The sequence below is a fragment of the Aplosporella prunicola genome (assembly GCF_010093885.1).
Source record: "Aplosporella prunicola CBS 121167 unplaced genomic scaffold K452scaffold_8, whole genome shotgun sequence".
Lineage (NCBI taxonomy): Eukaryota > Fungi > Ascomycota > Dothideomycetes > Botryosphaeriales > Aplosporellaceae > Aplosporella > Aplosporella prunicola.
Genome location: NW_022983536.1, coordinates 691,703 through 708,751, shown reverse-complemented (window position 1 = coordinate 708,751; position 17,049 = coordinate 691,703). Strand labels below are relative to the sequence as shown.

Below are 17,049 nucleotides of genomic sequence, written 5' to 3'. Positions count from 1 at the left end.
CGGTAAGGCTGGCGGCGCGGTTGATGACACAGAGTCCGTGAGTCCGTGATCGCGCCAAGACGGCCCGCAAGAGGCAACGCTGCTCCAGATGCGAGACCCCTACGCTTCAACACCACCTCCCCACGACATCCGAGCTTCGCAAGGCCCCGACGCCTCCATATCTCTCCCTCGCGCCCAGAGCTTCCTCTCCCGAAGCCTCTCCCTACCCCGTATCCAGGCGCATCGCATCACCCCACCGGCCGAGTCGTTTTTCCAACTACAGCTCGTCAATAGCCGGCGCAAGCTCCCGCAGTCGACTGTTCCGCCGAATCCTTCCCCGTGGCGACTCCCAGGACTTGACCTAGGTATATATATGCCGATCGCACTTGCGCCCGGCGCGAGGAGTCCCGATCCATCGGCGACCGTGGACTCCGAGGCCAGCACCTTCCCGCCCTCGTCAGACAAAGACCACAGCTGTAACGACGCACTCACTAACTACGCATTCACTGCCGCCACAGTTCCGCAAATTGTTATGGCAGAGCAGATCACCCACGATGTGGTAAACGAAGCACAGTCGATGGGTGATCCCTCGCCCATCGACGCTAATGCGACAACTACCAAAGACTCTCCCGCCGGCGCGGCGCCGGACACGACCATTGCCAACAACAAGTCCTCGTCAGATACTCCCGCGATCACACCTTCGACTGCTTCAGGCGACACCGCCCCGCAAGACAGGAACCCGCCTTCCAACCCCCCGACCGATGAGACCAAGACGGAGGTAAGTCGTGTTTGGGGATCTGCTGGCGTGGAGGATCTGACCCTTTTGTAGCCCGCAGCCATTACTTCTGAGCAGGCTAAGGACGGCGAAGGCTCTTCAGCAAAGTCCAAGGAGTCTACCACGAATGGGACACCCGGCGATCAGTCAGCTTCAGAAGACCTCACGGTACCGCAAGCCGCGGCAGATACGAGTGGAGGATCGGATACAGACACCAGTCGCGCGAAGGACGGGGAGAGTCGGCCTAAGACGAAGAAACCCACATCCTTTAAATCGGTCTCGGTCACGAAGCATTTCCTTGCCAAGACAGCGGTGGCGCCGCCCTCGAAGACTGGCGACAAAGGTACCAACGGGAAAGCTACATCTACTCCTACCTGGGAAGTTACTGACTTGAATGCGACATAGCTTCGCCGACTCCGCCGACGTCTTCTCCAGCGCCTACTGCGAAACCTCGCCTGGTCGCAAAATCGGGCAGCGGGGTAGGAAGCGCGGTTCCGCGTTCTGGTCTCTCAAGACTCAATGGAGCCAGTACCCCTGATCCGGCCACGGTTTGGAACAAGAACAGGCGTATGTATCTATATAGGTTCAAATTCAAACACCTGGCCATCATCGCTAACTAAGCCGGCAGCTGTGCCTCCGCCCCCACCCAAGCAATTCACCGACGAGGAGCTCAAACAGCAGTTTGGCATCCATTTGGCAACTAGACTGCAGGCAGACGAAGATTCGAAGGAATCGAAGTGGGCTGATATCGAGGACGATGAGGAGGATTGGGCTCCGGATACAGTGGAATGGATGGACGGTACGAAGTCCACGGTCAAAGGCACCGACGAGCCTCCGCCTCCAGCAGAAGAAACCAAGCCTGAGCCGCCCAAGGAGGAAAAACCTGTTGAAGACTCGAAACCTCCCGCGCCTGCGTCTCTTGCTCCCAGGCCAAGCTCAACGAGCGGATCAAAGACCATTTTGAAGCCTGGTGCTGCTGCGAACCAGGCGAAGCCAGGGGGTCTCGTGCTGAAAGGACAGCCCGATAAGCCGACTCTCGTTGCTAAGCCGTCTGCACCGACGCCCGTTAAGTCACCTTGGGCCCCTCTTCCGCCAATTGAAAAGGTCTCGCCTGTGGTAATTAATCCGCCTGTACAGCACCCACAAGCCCGTTTTGGCCACAGAGATCCACATGGTTTTGATGCACTTCCGCCAGCGCCAACCAAGGAGATCGCGGCGGACGATTTCAACAGGTCTTGGAGGGACGACAGAGGTCCGAGAGAACTGTTCAATTCACACTCTGGCAGATACGAGCCGGTGAAGGACTCGCGTCGTGGCTCCCGTCCTAGCGAAAACATTCGACAGCCTTCAGTGTTGCAACGCCCCTCTCAGCACGCCGGGCCGGCAGAACCCTCGGCAGCGTTCCAGACTTCTCGTACTGGTCCAGTCGATGACCCTTGGAGCCGTCGTCGCTCTTCGTCCAATGTTAGCGGCGGCAGGAGGATGTCATTCAACAGAAGCCATGACATGCCGCCAATGGACCGCCGTGGCTCACAAGTGATTTCCGATTTGCCGCCACCACCAATTCCCTCAAAGGCAGGATATCCACCGCGAGGGCCTTTTCCGGAGCGTACGTTATCTCCTGCAGCATCCAATCAAGGCTCTTGGACCCAACGATCGTCGCCAGTTGTCACTCATGCTCAACCAGCATCGCCATTTGGATCTGCGGCTTCTCCCGTTCCTCCAGAGTCCGTCCATGATGCAGCAGCTGGGAACATAACTATGCAGGATGCTGTCGCTATACAGGAGCAGACGATGCGCGAAAAGATTGAGCGTGCAAAGGCAGAGAAGCAAAAGCGTAGAGAAGAAGAGGAGAGGGAGGAGGCAGCCAGGAAAGAGCGGTTGCGCCTTAAGTTGGAAGCTATGGGTCCTCCGCCACCTAAGACGGAGAAGACGACGAGCCCACCCCCAACGACTACTGCCGAGCCGCCGAAAAGCGTGCAGTCACCACCCAAGCCGCCTGTTCCCACTGCGGATGGCGAGGTTGCTCAGTACGGCATGATGAAAGTTCATCAAGCGCATCCGGTGAGGAAGCCGGCCGTGCATGAAGACAAGCACGTCTCGGAGCCGCATCTCAGCGCAGCCGGGCCCGGTCGCGAAGCGCGGTCGCCAGAATATAAGCCAAAGTCTCCGGCTAGATCGCCAGCTGCGCCAGCTGAGAGCGTGGCTCGGTCGCAAGATAAGACTGAAGCGCTGCCATCTGCTACGCCGTCGGCGTGGAAGTCGTCGGTGCAGGCGGAACAGAACACAGTGTGGAGCAACGTGCGCGCGCGCCCCATTGCCTCGAATGTTTGGGGCCCTCCCAATCCGAATCGGGAAAGAGCGATTGGCAACGGCACCTTCGCGGTTGTCCAGCCACAGGGACCTGCCGCTCCGGGCCCGATTGCCCCGCCATCCACCACGTCCAAGCTTTCAACTTCACCTTCGCATCCCACAACGCAACCTCCAGTCGTCGAGCAGCAACCACCACCGTTTCCCTCGCCCGCTGACGCCCGTCAGCCCGGACAACCCTCGTCTACTATGGCTGCCGGCGCGGTCGCAATGCCTCCCGGCCCCATCGCTCCTCCCACTGGTCCATCGAGACGTCAACCGCAGCCCTTTGATCACTCCGCCTGGAGCGCCAACTCGATTGCTGAGCAAGACGCTCAGCTCGCTCGCATCAGAGAGGAGAGGTTCAGCACTGGTCCTAAGAACTTGCCTGCGTTCAAGGAAACATTCAAACAGACTGCCATCGAAGGCTCTCTCGGTCCGCGTCGCGTGCTGAAGACCGAGTCCGTCGTCCATCACTTCAAGAAGCCTGCATCCACGCCGGCCGACGCGACTCTTCAGGATTCGGCCATTCCCAGTCAGCACACAGACGCGACTTCGCGTTCCACTTCGCTGCCTTTGAGCGAGCCTTACCGGGCCCCGACGACAAGTGAGGCTTCACCTGCGCTCGCACCGATCGGATCCGAGAAGGCGCAATCTTCGCCAGGCGCACCGGCTGTCTCGCAACACCCTCAGAGTGCTCGCTCTTCTCGTTTCTTCCCACGCGCGCAAGATGCTGTCGAGTCGTCCGCGCAACAGACCACTTCGGCTTCTGTTGCCATCGACTCACCACCGCCTCCAGAAACCTCCAGCCACCCCGTCTTCGCCGGAGACGTTCGTCGCCCAGTCGTCAAGCTGCCCCAGAAGATTACTGTCAAGCTTCCACCAGTGTCGTCGCAGCCGCCATCAGTACAGATGCCCGCGAGACCAGGCTTTCCACGGTTCGGATCTCAACCGATAGTTGCCCAGCCGGGCTGGCAAGAAAGAATCAACGGTCTGCTCGGACGCCCGACCATGCCTTCCCCACCTAAGCCCGTCTCTACGGCACTGGCTGTTGCACCTGAGAGCAAAGAACCTCTCGACCATATCGCGCATCGCGCCAGTCCTTCAGTCTCCTTGCCTTCTAAGCAGAACACTGGCAAGGCACCTGCCGTCACCTTCATCGTTGGTTATGATAGCAGCCCCGCCTCCAAGCCGACCGTCGAGGACGAGTTCATGAGCACGCCCGAAGCTTTCTCAAGCCCTACTGTTTGTTTACCGAAGAAAGCTCACCACAACGCTGGTCTTTCTCCTGTCCCCGGCCCGACTTCGCGTCCCGGCTCTCGCTTCTACAAGACGCCTGATGTCTTCAGTATCGATCCAATGTTCATTACTTTGGCCGACTGTGAGCAGAATGCGCAGGGCTTCATCATCAACATTCGTATGCCGTCATCGAACGTCCTCAAGACGAAGGTCATGGCTAGGCGTCGCAACGCCAGTCGCAAGTCTTCTGGTTACAACAAGAAGAGGAATTCTGCTCCACGCGAGAATGGTACAGGCAGCACACAGCCTCGCTCGCGCAAGGCTTCGGGTTCGCCTGCGCAGACGCAGTCTGCAGCTGCGTCGTCGAGGTCCTCGCCGAGCGGCGCTTGGGGCAACACCAACAGGACCAACAATCCGTGGAACAGGCGTACCTCTGGGGCGGTTCACTAGATTTGTTTGAGGTTTAATTGGCGATCTCGGTCTCGGGAATATCTCTGCTTTGGTCACTTTCCGTTGGCTCTCATCCGTGTTTACTGATTTTCCAGGTGAAGGCCAGGCGACACGTCCCGTTCTTTGAAGATATCATGTAGCACGTCCTGGATGAGAGCATGTCGGGGTTTACAGGAACCGGGTTCTTACATTAGGGGCCGGAGCACACTCGTTGCCCCCTTCGGTCTATTGACTTTGCGCCTCGGTGCGCACCTACACTTGCTTTGCATGAGATCAGCGAAGGCTTTATGCCTGTTCTGGAATGTATTTTGCTCTTCATGAATCATAATGGCTTTAATGCCGTTCACCATCTCAAATGACCTCTCCATTTCTGTGCAAATGATAATCAGCTCTTTTACTAACAACCATCCAAAACGACCCTATTGTTGGCGTTGAGGAGATAGATCGGCGAGTTTAGCTAGAGCGCGCCACGTCAAGGCTGTCGGGGGTGGAAAGCGCCCGCAAGACCACGTCTAGCCTCACTCCACTCGCATCTGCATATGCTGACCTCAAAATCCTCGTGGTAGACATACCGGAGGGGCATGTACAAAGCAAATCGGATAGCGGCTTACGGGCGCTCCCGCTAGACTCAGGTCCGCATTAAGGTGGCCGAATCCGTCGAGCAACCAACCAACTAGTCGCACTCCAACCGTGGATGACTGCGACATAAATTACTCACAACCCTAACGCAGCAGATGGAATAGAGGTAAAGCTTGTCTCTCGCTTAGCGGCCCTTTACATTAGGTTCTCTCCAACGTTCCTCCAATAACCTTCCTACAATAACCCACCTCTCACCACCACCGGCGCGTCATCGCTGCTCTTACAGCCCAAACTCCCAGCATTCCCTTTCTGACGGGCGCATTAAATCCTCCACACGGCTTTTCGCATCTGATGTCCATTGTCTCGTGACACTAGTCAGATAAAGGCGTCACTGGCTTCAACATGGCTCACAGCAAACCCAACACGTCACATAACAAGCCGCCTAGGGACAAACAAGACAAGAACACTACCAATAAGCAAAAAAAGGTTGCAGCTACCCATGCGCCTTATCGTAGCTATGTAAAGTCTATCGCCTCACGCCTCTACTCGTTGAGGCTCGCACAAGATATGCAGTCAACGAACTCTGGGTGAGGTGCTCAACATCGTTCTGTCCCGTGGACCTTACCTAACCAAAGCTCACAGCAACGCCATTACCGAAACTGCCGATTTCAAACAACCCCCTCAGCTATCACGTGCGCCTTCTACTCTCGTCACCGACTCCACAACGCGGTTTGAGATGACGCATCCTGAGTGAGATCTTAAAAGTGATTGTTTGCCTCCAGATCTGTGATTTGTTAACCAGAAGTCTACAGTACTGTCCCGGTCAAAACTGCTGGCAATAAGCAGGACTCACATGTTTTGCGAACCAACTCTTCGGTCCAGCCTGACCATACTACACCACCTACATCCGGTGCCTGGACTATCCCCCAAAGCCAGGTTCGTGCAGGTGCCCACAACAATCATGGCCAACCCATGCCAGCGTTTCATACCCCTTTTCCGCATCCCCACGCAACGCAGGGAAGCTCTCTTCTTTTTCGAGATCCAAGTGATGTGGGCCAATCTTCCTTTACTGGTTATGCAAGAGCTTCATTTCAAGAGCCTGTCTGCAGCGAAACGCCGACGTTTCTGGAATACGGCCGAGGTGCCTTTGTATCGACAAACGGTATAAAGTGCAGCCAAGCCGCACCTGTAACAGCGGGCAGGCGCTCAAACAATGAGTCAATTTCGCGGTCCCCAGTTGCGAATACAGCTAGCCCCCTAGGGGCCTCCGCGCTCAAGGAACCTGTGCAGAGACTTGGATATCTCTTAAATAGAGCAAGAGTCACATCCTGTACGGAGGAGTCCGCACAAAACACCGGGAAGGCAACCTCGATCTCAAAGACCCCTGTTTCGATCCATCAAGGTCCCACTCTTCTCACCATCCCCTACGAGATTCGCCATATGATCTACCTAGAGATCCCGTACCTCAAAATGGACCAACCACTCGTTTACTGTACGTCTGTTTTCAATGGGCGCAAACACCATCCTCTGTCCGGCATCTGTCGCCAGATCCGTGCCGAGGCCTCGGAAATCTATTACAGCTCCAACACATGGTTAATCAAAACGGAGTACAAGATGTTCTATGACGGCTTTGTCAAATGGATTAAATCACTGGACCGCTACAGCGTACAGGCCCTCCGTTTTCTGCATCTCAGCCTCCGTGGTCCCCTATTTTATAAATCAAGGGCTCGTCCGCATATCCATGATCTAGAGCTCGAGCGCAAGTTCTCTCGGGCAAAATACAGCTACACCACGTACAGTATTGATCTCAGTGAGAAATATGAGAATGGGAAAGTCGAGATAGTGAGCTGCCTTGGCGGGAGGGAGGTCGCTGTCACGCTGAAGAAAATTCTGGAGGTTCACGTCAAAGGTCTTTGGGAGAAGAAGGCTAAAGGCGAGATGCGGGCTAAAGACGTGAAGAGAGTTGTGGACGAGATGCTCGAAATTTGCGGCTGGTGGTAAAATGGCTCCACGGCACAATTGCTACTTGGTAGTAGGTTTTGATTCGACTGATTTCCGATCTCTGGCCTCAATCGAGAGTCCGTTTTGGACGCAGCCCACAGGTTATCCGGTTTCGCTCGGCGATATACATATCGCCAACCGAAAGCGTTCAGCGGCTCGATGCTCTACGAGTCGACACCTTTGATACGCATCGTAACGCACACACCTTCTCTGCAGTATCTTAACGCCCACAACGTTGAGTCAAATCTTTCAACACATAAGCACGCAAGCAGCTATTACGGTCTCTCCACAGTAATACGCTCGAGTGATAGGGAAGATACTGGGATTTCGAAGTATACCCATGACTTCATGTCAGGGGAAAGTCATGTTGTTTCTTGTTTTTCTTTTAGTTCAGCGATGTTACCCTTTGAGTTAACACGATATTTCAAAAGTCATGGAATTACTGTTTGTGGATGGTCTCTTCCTTTCTCCTTACTGTTGACTGATTTTATATTTCTTGATTTTTTGTGACACGGCGATCAAAATGGAGATAACTTACTATGATTGTGATAATTGTATGCACTTCATGAGCGAAAAGCAAGCTGTTCGTTCTAATTGACGTGCTGCCGTGGAAGGGAACTGTGACTGGATTTCTTGGGTATCTAGTAACTCTAAATTCAAGCCAGAATGTCCTTTTCTGCATGTCGGCAGGCCGTTGCAGAATAGCTGACATGCTGGCATACAGGACCGCCTTCATGTTCCAGAGGTATAGTACACTAGCTAGAGCAAACTAGCTACAGTACCGGACCCTTCTTTCAAGGGTCTTCATTTAGCCATGCATTAACAGAAGCCCATGTCCTTTTCCATGGCTGATGGACCCGTGTGATGAAGATGGGCCTCTCTTTTCGGGATTGCTTTCGGCCTGCAAGAAAGAGTACATTGCATTCTTTTCATAAGTCCGATTGACATCTGAGTCGGCGATGCCCGTGCATCGTAAAGTCGTGAGAAGGAGGCATAAGCAGGGACTGCCCGGATGAGGATGTCATATCAAGCGTCTACTATCAAAACAACAGTTCTGAGCGACGTCATGGCGTAAGAAGCACGGATGCGATAATGAGGACAGTCCTCAGGGCTGGCCCTCAATCTGGTCATCAGAGAGGGTAGATTCGAGGGGTTCTGGGTACTGGTCGCGGAGATCTCTGATGACGTTCTGCTCGCCATCTCATCAGCCTAGAGCGTTAGATGGGGTAAGAAATGCGGGTCACGCACGGCTAGAGCCTCGGGATTGACACCGTTTTCGATCAAAGACACGCAGAAGGACAGCTGGGTCCGGTTGAGGTTGGTGTTCTAGAAGAAGAGGACGTCAGGCAGGATTTCTTGCGCGCGAGAGCCAGGGAAGGGAAGGTACCAGAAGCGTAGCGATCTCGTGGAGGATGTCGATGACTTCGCGCGCGGCTTGGCGCTTGTCGACTTCCTGGGGAGGCATTTCGTGAGATTCTAGTGGCGCGAGTTAAGTTGCTGGATCTTCGCTGCAGCAATTCGGTTTGGGATCAAGGGTACAGGCTGTCCTTATCCCTGATAGCGAATGTTGTTTCCGCCTCGCGCGTGCTGCTGCGGTTTGTCGCGGTCCAGGGCGGTGAGCAACGCGGCATCGATCAACCCTGAACACCTGGCGGCAGAATTGCATCACCCTTGCACCGCAATATAAAACGCCATAATAAAATGCCATGATGACGTAACGACCTCCAACGGCGATGTAAGAGGTGACATCAGATAGATCTTTCTCGAGGAATCTTAGAGACGAGGGAAGTACATAAAAATGGCAAGTCCGCATCGATTCAACCTCAGATTCCTCATCTTCACAACAACCAACAACTCCTAAACCTCCACTATTTCAACTTTCCAAACACCCACCTCAAACAACATGTCTTCCGACGCTCACACCGGCGGTAACCTCTCCGACATGGCCGTCAAGGGCACCACCGTCCCCGGCGACGCTGGCAAGATGAACACCATCCCTTCGGTTGCGCGCGCCGACCAGACCTCCGAGAACTCGTCGCACAACCCGCTCGGCGCGGCCGACGTCCACTCCGCCGCTGATAACGCGACCGCACTTGGCTTGGACCACGGCGCTACTGGCGGCGTCGTCTCTGGCACTGGCGACCAGCTCCCTGCGTCTGTTGAGAGCAAGCGCATGAACCCCAAATAAGGACTTCGACCGTACTGGGAAATACCGGATCGAGCATGTGACATGAAGCTGTCACAGGGTACGGCGCTGGTGCCTTCCCGTGCTTGATGAAGAGGAATGTCAGGCTGTTAGGGATTGGAAAGTCCTTTGACAGGCCTGCTGGTTGGGACTTGTTACGATTTTTTATGTACGTCACGACATTAAAAGCCCGCGCTTAAGCTGCGGAGGCTACTTGAATCTATAATTCACGAACTACTATATTTTCTATATTGTGATGCTTGCGTGTTATGGTCGTGGTGGTGTTCAAACCTGATACCTTCCAGGTGGGTGTTTGCCTTTCTTGTTTAAGTATCTTGTTGCGTTAGGAAAACGTCTTTTCCCATAATATAATAGAAAGAGAGTAACCAGGCTGCCAGAAATCACGGGTAGAGGGCACCAGTCGGAATTGGCTCGACACTGTCAACGCGACTTCACTTGATGCTCGCATGGGCTCGCTCCAGGGAAGAACAAAAACAATAAACAATATCCAAGAGCCTATTACATAATTCCGAGATACTCTTTTGAAGTAAATGTTGTTATACTTGCAGTATGCCTGCAACTATCCCACAAGAACCAACGACAACAGTTCCAACAATCAGGCCGACACTGCCCCCAACAATTAATTCGACCTCACCCTCGCTTTCACGTACACACACGCAACACATCATACAAGCTACTAACATCCATCAGGTACATCCCTTCACTATATGTTAAGGGCCGGAAGATATTAAGCTTAAGAAAAATGGACAAAAAAGTATTGGCCTAACCAGGAATCGAACAATCGAACTTGCAAAAAGCACCGAACAGGCAGTTGAGGTGTACCCCGCTCAAGAGTGCGCCGCTCTATCAGCTCAAACCAGTAGACCAGTAAACCGGTAAACTAGTAAGAACGGGAGGAGATACGTCCAACGGCTGTTCGGCTTGCAAAATGAATTGCATCTGGGCCTTATATACTAATGTTTTCACTATGTACTTCAAAGTGCGGGGTTTTCCTAGCTGTGAAGGGAAAGAAAGAGCTCTTGTGCGCGCCTTCCTCCCACAAAGGTCGTCACGTGGCTGTCAGTAGGTGCCTATTTCATCCTTCCCCCACTCCATCTTCCTTTCTTCCACCCTTTCTTCCACAACCCAACGATTTCTCCACCACCTCAGTCGGAGGCCCGATTCTTGTTCCCCTACCGTTGCTTCCCGGGCAACCTTGGCTGCTCTGCCTTGGTGCTGCCCAGGACCGATACAGTACATCTACATCCTCACTCATCAACGAACTCAGACCCAAGTTCACTTCGCTGGACTGGAAACAACGGTCCCCGGCAGCCTTTACAGAGTGACGGCTTTCAAGTGCCAACTTGGAAGTGAAGTCTCCCGTCCTGAGCCAAGTACACCTGGTCACCGGTCTCTACACCTATCCCTTGATGGTCGCGTCTGATCAACACACTCTCAAAGATGTCTCACTCTATGAAGGAAGCCATGGAACCCGGCTCATCTCTGAGCGGGACAGACATAGATCAAGATGCCCCAATGGATCAGTCATCTAAGTTCCTCAGTATCCCCAGAGAATTGCGCGACAACATCTATGAGCAACTCATTCGAGTTTGTTGGGAGGAGACTGTTCTTTGGTTCACTCCAAAATATTTTGACAAGCCAATATACCACCCCAAGACTACGTGGGCATTGAGTTATGGACCTCCTCGTGTCTTGCTACTGGTCAATAGGCAGACGGCAGAAGAGTACAGTGATTCAGTCTCAAGAATATCTCGGATGGCGGGCAACATTAAAATAAAGGTTCGCAAGGGACGTTGGTATGCGGCCGAGTTCGCAGATCCGGTCATACCACACTTCACACCGCACCAACGGCCACGAATCCGTATTTTTGAGTTTCACTCCACCGTTGTGTCACGTTTTGGTTCCTCGCCTGGATATCGCTGGTCGCCCCTTGATACAATTCTGACAGCTGAGCAGGTGATTATGAAGCGGTTTCCGGAATTAAGAGTTCTGATCTTGTCAATCGTGATCAAACGTTCGGCAGACTTAACAACCAAACCCAAAGATGTCGATATTGAGAGGTTCTTAGCATACGGGCCTCGCCGCACTTGGCAGTTGCAGCGCTTGGAAAAGAGGATCCAAGCGGAACACATTGACAGGATCGTCTTCACGTGGGATTGGCGGACCAGGATTGACCGTCCCGACAAAAACACTGGAAAATGGGTTTTGAAATCGGACAGTCACAGAGATATAAAATTCTGGTATAGCTGTACTTGCGACCTTCAATATTGTGGCAAGGCTAACACTTTCATTTCAGGGAAATCTTCGAGGATATCCTTTTTAATTCACCCCAGGATAGGGAGGCTTCGTTAGGTGAACTAATCGATGTCTACAGTGCCATTGGCCGTGGATATGAGAAGTGGGTGGCTACAGGAAAGTCGGAGAAGGCCACCGATCTCATTGAGATTCTCCGAGAGGAAGGTATCTGATTGATCTCTGAATTGTGCGAATTTTCGAAGCCCTCAGCCCGAGAAACATAATTGCATGGCAAGTCGGTGCTCCGTTAGCTCTCAAAGGTCTGGAGTGGAAGCTGGATAGGCATTGGTCTAGGCAGATTGGACACGCAGTAGGAGACCGAACGGTTATTCTGACTGGAAAAGTTTTGATTTATGGCTTCGACAGACAAATTGCTGCACACTAATCTAAAACTTCTTACCTACAAACATAAAAAGTGCTTCACTCCAATGCTACTGAGCTACTTGGGATTGACTATCAAGTTAACTCTTTCCTAACTTCTCTAATCACTGACACTGCAAAGTATACAATTTGTCCCAAGCCCTCACACTTTCTCATCCTCGTATTTCTGTAGAATACTCTCGTGGCCTTATATATATATATATATATCTATACGGCCAATCCCCTCTGTTCTTCACAATTATGCATTGGCTAGATTATCTTCGTGTTGGGTTTTGTCCTGTATATCCGATTTCTAGAAAACACGTTGAATCTTAGGTACTTAAGACTCTCTTATGTATTGACTTTAGCCGCTAATGTGATTCTCCCGGTCATTATTAATACGTTCATAGGTATCGTATTAGGTAATATCTACACAGTGAGCATCCACCACCACACACCACACCCACGGAAGCCAGCATGCGAGTTAACAATGCAGTAACTATTATACACTCCCTCCCATCCCATCCATGACCCATCCATGCGCTAAACAAAGCTACACATTACACCAGCACCACCAACACCAACATCAACACCAACCCCGTCCCTTCCCTCCGCCTCCCCACCCCCGCCGCGCCCGTCTGCGTCGACTCCTTCGCCGAACCCTCAGACGATTTTGCGGAAGTCGATGTTGTTGCCGATGCCGATGCCGAGGCCGAGCCCAGCGCACCCGTCGTGCTCCTCCCCTCGTCGTCCGCCTCTGCCGTCCCTGCCGTCCGCGACAAAGCCACCGACCCCGTTGTTGTCGCCGTTGTCGCCGCAGCCGCTACAGCCACACTCACATCACCATCACTCGTCGCCTTAGCCGCGTCCACGCCAGCGGCCGCACTACTCCCAGCAGCAACAGAAGCAGCAGCAGTACCACTGCCGCCAGTACCAACAGCAGCAGCAAACAGCCCCGTCTCCACCACCCTCCCGCCCTCCAGCACCACGACCCCGCCCTCAACCGCACTGACAGCAACAGCGACCTCTCCATCTCTATCCCCATTACCATCCCTATCTCCAGCACCAGCACCAGCCCCCGCCCCTGCAAGCGTCATAGCCTCCCCGCCCACCACGAGCGCGCGCCCATCCGCAAGCACAGCTGCACCAGCACCACCAGTTGCACCAGCCGACCCGCCAGCCACGCGTTCAAACGCCGTGATCCTCGTCCCGCCCGGCGCGGTCAGCACCACGGACGCCGCTGCAGACGCTGACGCTGCCGCTGCCGTCGCGTCTGCGTCCGCGTCTGTAGGTTTAGTCACGGTGACGACGCCCAGCCCATCGAGCGTGAGGACTACGCCTTCAGGCGCTGGCGCCGTGCCAGCAGCAGGAGCAACAGCAGGAGCAACAGCAGGAGCAGCAGTACCAGCAGCAGCACCACCACCGGCAGCAGTGCCAGAGCCAGCAAACGCGCGCGTCACCCCATTGACCACCACGCCCGCAGCACCAAGACCACCAGCCTGCCCGCCAACCAGCGTCGCAGGCTGTGCGCCAGCAGCAAGCGTGAGCGGCGCGCCCGCGTGCGCCGTCAGCGTGTGCGACGCGTCCAGCGTGAGGACGACTGCGCTGCCTGCACCCGCTTCCGCCGCCGGCACGCCTGGTACAGCCGCAGCGTCAGCTGAAGCATCCGCAGTAGCGTCTGCCTTAGCCATGGGCGCGTCTGCCGCGGATGCTACGGCCGAGAACGGCACCACCGCCCCATCGAGCACAACGCCCTCCTCGCGCAGACTGACGATCCGCCCAGCGACTGTGGCCGCTGCGCCGCCGGGGCTTAGCGTCGCGGCGGGTGGGAGGATGAGGGCGGCTGGGGCGCCGGCGCCATCGGCGGCGGGAGCGTTGGCGTTGGCATTGGCCTTGGCGTCGGCGGGGTCGGGAGCGGGAGCAGCAACTATGGCAGTGGCGGCGTGCGCGGCGGACACTGGCACTGACACTGCTGGCGCGGGAGCGGGCGGGGCGTCGAGCGCGGAGTACGCGCGCGTGGAGCCCGATACTATGATGCCTGCGCCTGCGGGGGCGAGGGTGAAGGTGCGGGCTTGGCTTTGGCCTTGGCCTGCGATTGCGATTGTGGTGATTGCGGTGGCGGAGGGGGGGTTGGGAGCGGGAGCGGGGTTGTTGGTGGGGAGGGGGAGGGCGGTGGTCGCGCTGTCTGTGTTTGTGTCTTTGTCTGTGGCGGGAGCGGCGCCGGGAAGCTGCTCTACGGCTGTGGCTGTAGGTGCTATGCCTGTGCGAGCGTCGCCGATGACGGCAGCGGGGTCTTCGTCTTTGGCTGTGTTTGGGGGATCAGCGGCTTGGGGAGCGGTTCCGGCGCTGTCTTCTGCGCTGCTGGGTGCTGTGGCGGGCTGTGTGTGTTCTCCCACAGCGGCATCAGGGGACGAAGCGCCACCAGTCGGATCGAGCTGAAAAGCCCCAGTCCCCGGATCAGCAGGCGCCGCCGTCGCCGTTGCCGTTGCCGTCGCCGCCTCCGTCGTCTGCGGCACGGCGGGCTGACCCTCCCCCGGATCCTCGGCATCAGAACCAGGTGCAGCTGTAGTAGGATCTGCGATTGGGGGGTCAGAAGTGGCAGACGGAGGAGGCAGCGCCGTCGCCGTCGCCATCCCCGTCCGCGTCAAAGGGTCAGACACAGGGACGGCGGGCGCCGCCGTCTTCGAAGCAAACGGGGGGTCGAGGGGCGAGCTCGGCGAAGCGGGCGTCGTCTCAACCGCCTGGCCCTGCTTGCCCCTAGTCGTAGTGCCGAAGAGACCATTAGCAGGCTTGAGAGCAATAGGCGGGTCAATCGAGCCCTCAAAGTCCCAGAACGGGGTGCAGGTGGCCCACGAGGGCTCGATGTCGGTGATCTGCGAGGGAAACGCGATTTTGGGGCGGTAGTTGTCGTAGATGGTGCTGGAGGCGCAGGTGGAGACGGCAAAGGGGCAGTCGGTGCCCTGGGGCGAGTCGCCGCAGCACGAGTTGGGGTACCAGTACGCGCTGGAGGGGACGAGGGGGTAGGCGAAGTCGCCGACGGTCGTGTAGGCCAGGTTGTCGAGGTTGAAGGAGGTGGGGCCGGCGGCGCCTTTGTAGCCGTGCTGGGTCGAGAGGTCTGAGGGGGGGAGTGCGAGCAGCGCGGTGCGGTTTGGCGCGACGGTGCCGCAGTGCTCGCCGCTGAGGCCGAGCGCGTTGAGCCCGGTGAAGTAGAGGTACACGGACGGCGAGACGAACGTCAGGCTGCCGATTGTCGTTGTCACGGGCTCGGCTGCTCGCGCTCGCGGCTGCGCCGTGATCATCGCGTTGGCTTTGTGCGCCGTCGTGCCGTTGGGACACAGCGTTTGTGCGTCTCCCGTCACGGGCCAGTAATACAACTGCACCAGGTCGGCGCCGTAGAGCGAGCATGGTTGGCAGCTGGTGTACGTCAACGAAGAACACATAGGCGGCATGTGATTCGCAGCAATTTTTGTAGCCGTAGATAACCAGGATTCGTTTACATCATCGAGGCTAGAGCAGTCTTCACGCCTGAAGCTGCAAGAGGGTGGGTCCTTGGTGTAGGTTGGCTGAACAGTGGATGTCCGTGTACGGCTGAAGCTACTAGTTCCAGAGTGTGTCGAATAAACAGTCTCTCTCTTACCACCGCGGGGAATACCATCGCAAAGAGTGATGTAAGGGCCGGTAAAATTCAGTGTAATAGTCTCCGTTGAGGTAGTTGTCGTGATTCCGGTTGTTACTTGGTACGAAGTCTTCCATAGATCCTTGTTATGTTCATAAGAGTACGAAGCGTCCAAGTAGGACGTCCAAGTCTCATAGCAGCTGAGCACCGATGCCCAGCTAGAGCCGTCCGTAGCAGTAGTGGACGCGTTCTGAGGCAGCCGAGAAGAAGTGACGAAGCCATTCGAGCTGCTCGGGAGAGTCCCATTCGAAAAACCTACAACCCGTCAGCACATCACCTCTCAACCTTAAACCCCGTACCAAAACGCACCATCCGACCTCGCTCTCACAACTCCCACCACGCAGCCCGCCCAAACCCAGAAACCATTTCTCTCAAAAAGCCGCATATCGTTTCCAGATACACAACCGCAAACGCAAACACAAGCGCAAATGCACCCTCCCCGCCCGCACGCCACCCACGCACCCGTTTATATACTCCGCTACGCGCCGCCAAGCCCCGCCCATCGCACAAGGCCACCAGGTACCACCGTGCCTGCAGCAGCGGAAGCCCGGCTCGTTCAAGTTTCGCGCCTTCCTGTTTAGGAATAGCCAGATGCAGGGTACTGTACGCAGCCTCAGCAACGCGCCTCTGCTTTACCGTGCGTCAGCGTCTCTTTGTGCCCTTTCTAAGCCTAGAGAGCCTAAAAACGGGGGCTCTATGCCCTAATCAAGGCCTACTTGTGCAGGTTTTACACAAGACCGTTACTAAGCTAACGCCCCTGTATCAGCTCTGTCCGGAAAAGGAAGGCGGAAAACTTGGACGCGCCCGCCTCGTATCCTGCATCCTGTGCGCTCGCCGTTGTTGCATGGTGGCTGTGCGCTGTTGTGCGCAAGCGCGGTGCTGGTTATGCGGTCTTTTACGCTAGCTTAGAGGCGTGGGTATATAGTTAGGTAGTAGGGTAGGGTAGGTAGAGTAGGGCGTATATGTAAAGGCGAATTTGCCTGGTTCGGCCTGCCTAGTGTTGAAGGACGCCACGGCACTGGCACTGGTCGTGGTGGTCGTGATGCCAATCCGGACCTGCATGGCTCGCCAGGCCAAGCCCTGCAGTCAGCAATTAGCGCAAAAGGAAAGAGATGAAAGTTGCCTGAGAGACGAAGGAGC

General features: G+C 55.5%; 6 protein-coding genes across 6 annotated transcripts; 4 read left to right on the top strand and 2 right to left on the bottom strand.

Annotated features, from left to right (window-relative positions):
• Positions 1 to 112: 112 nt before the first annotated feature.
• Positions 113 to 5,145, top strand: K452DRAFT_317240 (uncharacterized protein). The gene is made up of 5 exons (XM_033544043.1): positions 113 to 344; positions 498 to 757; positions 809 to 1,097; positions 1,160 to 1,321; positions 1,383 to 5,145. Exons 2-5 carry the CDS (start codon positions 512 to 514, stop codon positions 4,790 to 4,792), a joined length of 4,107 nt encoding a protein of 1,368 aa, XP_033399514.1. The 5' UTR covers positions 113 to 344; positions 498 to 511; the 3' UTR covers positions 4,793 to 5,145.
• Positions 5,146 to 6,778: 1,633 nt separating this feature from the next.
• K452DRAFT_205328 (uncharacterized protein) lies at positions 6,779 to 7,372 on the top strand (the record flags this gene model as incomplete). The annotated part of the gene is made up of 1 exon (XM_033536097.1): positions 6,779 to 7,372. A coding segment is annotated over one exon (594 nt), but the record flags the coding sequence as incomplete, so codon positions are not given.
• A 713-nt stretch (positions 7,373 to 8,085) lies between these two features.
• Positions 8,086 to 8,921, bottom strand: K452DRAFT_317238 (uncharacterized protein). The gene is made up of 3 exons (XM_033544042.1): positions 8,760 to 8,921; positions 8,621 to 8,698; positions 8,086 to 8,561 (listed from the first exon to the last, which is right to left on the bottom strand). The coding sequence occupies exons 1-3, from the start codon at positions 8,835 to 8,837 to the stop codon at positions 8,478 to 8,480; spliced, it is 240 nt and encodes a 79-aa protein (XP_033399512.1). The 5' UTR covers positions 8,838 to 8,921; the 3' UTR covers positions 8,086 to 8,477.
• A 278-nt stretch (positions 8,922 to 9,199) lies between these two features.
• On the top strand, positions 9,200 to 9,792 carry K452DRAFT_285838 (uncharacterized protein). Its single transcript, XM_033540174.1, has one exon. The coding sequence runs from the start codon at positions 9,276 to 9,278 to the stop codon at positions 9,558 to 9,560; it is 285 nt and encodes a 94-aa protein (XP_033399511.1). The 5' UTR covers positions 9,200 to 9,275; the 3' UTR covers positions 9,561 to 9,792.
• A 1,226-nt stretch (positions 9,793 to 11,018) lies between these two features.
• Positions 11,019 to 12,066, top strand: K452DRAFT_357411 (uncharacterized protein; the record flags this gene model as incomplete). Its single annotated transcript, XM_033546116.1, has 2 exons — positions 11,019 to 11,818; positions 11,875 to 12,066. 2 exons carry the CDS (start codon positions 11,019 to 11,021, stop codon positions 12,044 to 12,046), a joined length of 972 nt encoding a protein of 323 aa, XP_033399510.1. The 3' UTR covers positions 12,047 to 12,066.
• Positions 12,067 to 12,618: 552 nt separating this feature from the next.
• K452DRAFT_357410 (uncharacterized protein) lies at positions 12,619 to 16,352 on the bottom strand. The gene is made up of 2 exons (XM_033546115.1): positions 16,219 to 16,352; positions 12,619 to 16,164 (listed from the first exon to the last, which is right to left on the bottom strand). Exons 1-2 carry the CDS (start codon positions 16,292 to 16,294, stop codon positions 12,794 to 12,796), a joined length of 3,447 nt encoding a protein of 1,148 aa, XP_033399509.1. The 5' UTR covers positions 16,295 to 16,352; the 3' UTR covers positions 12,619 to 12,793.
• Positions 16,353 to 17,049: the final 697 nt, after the last annotated feature.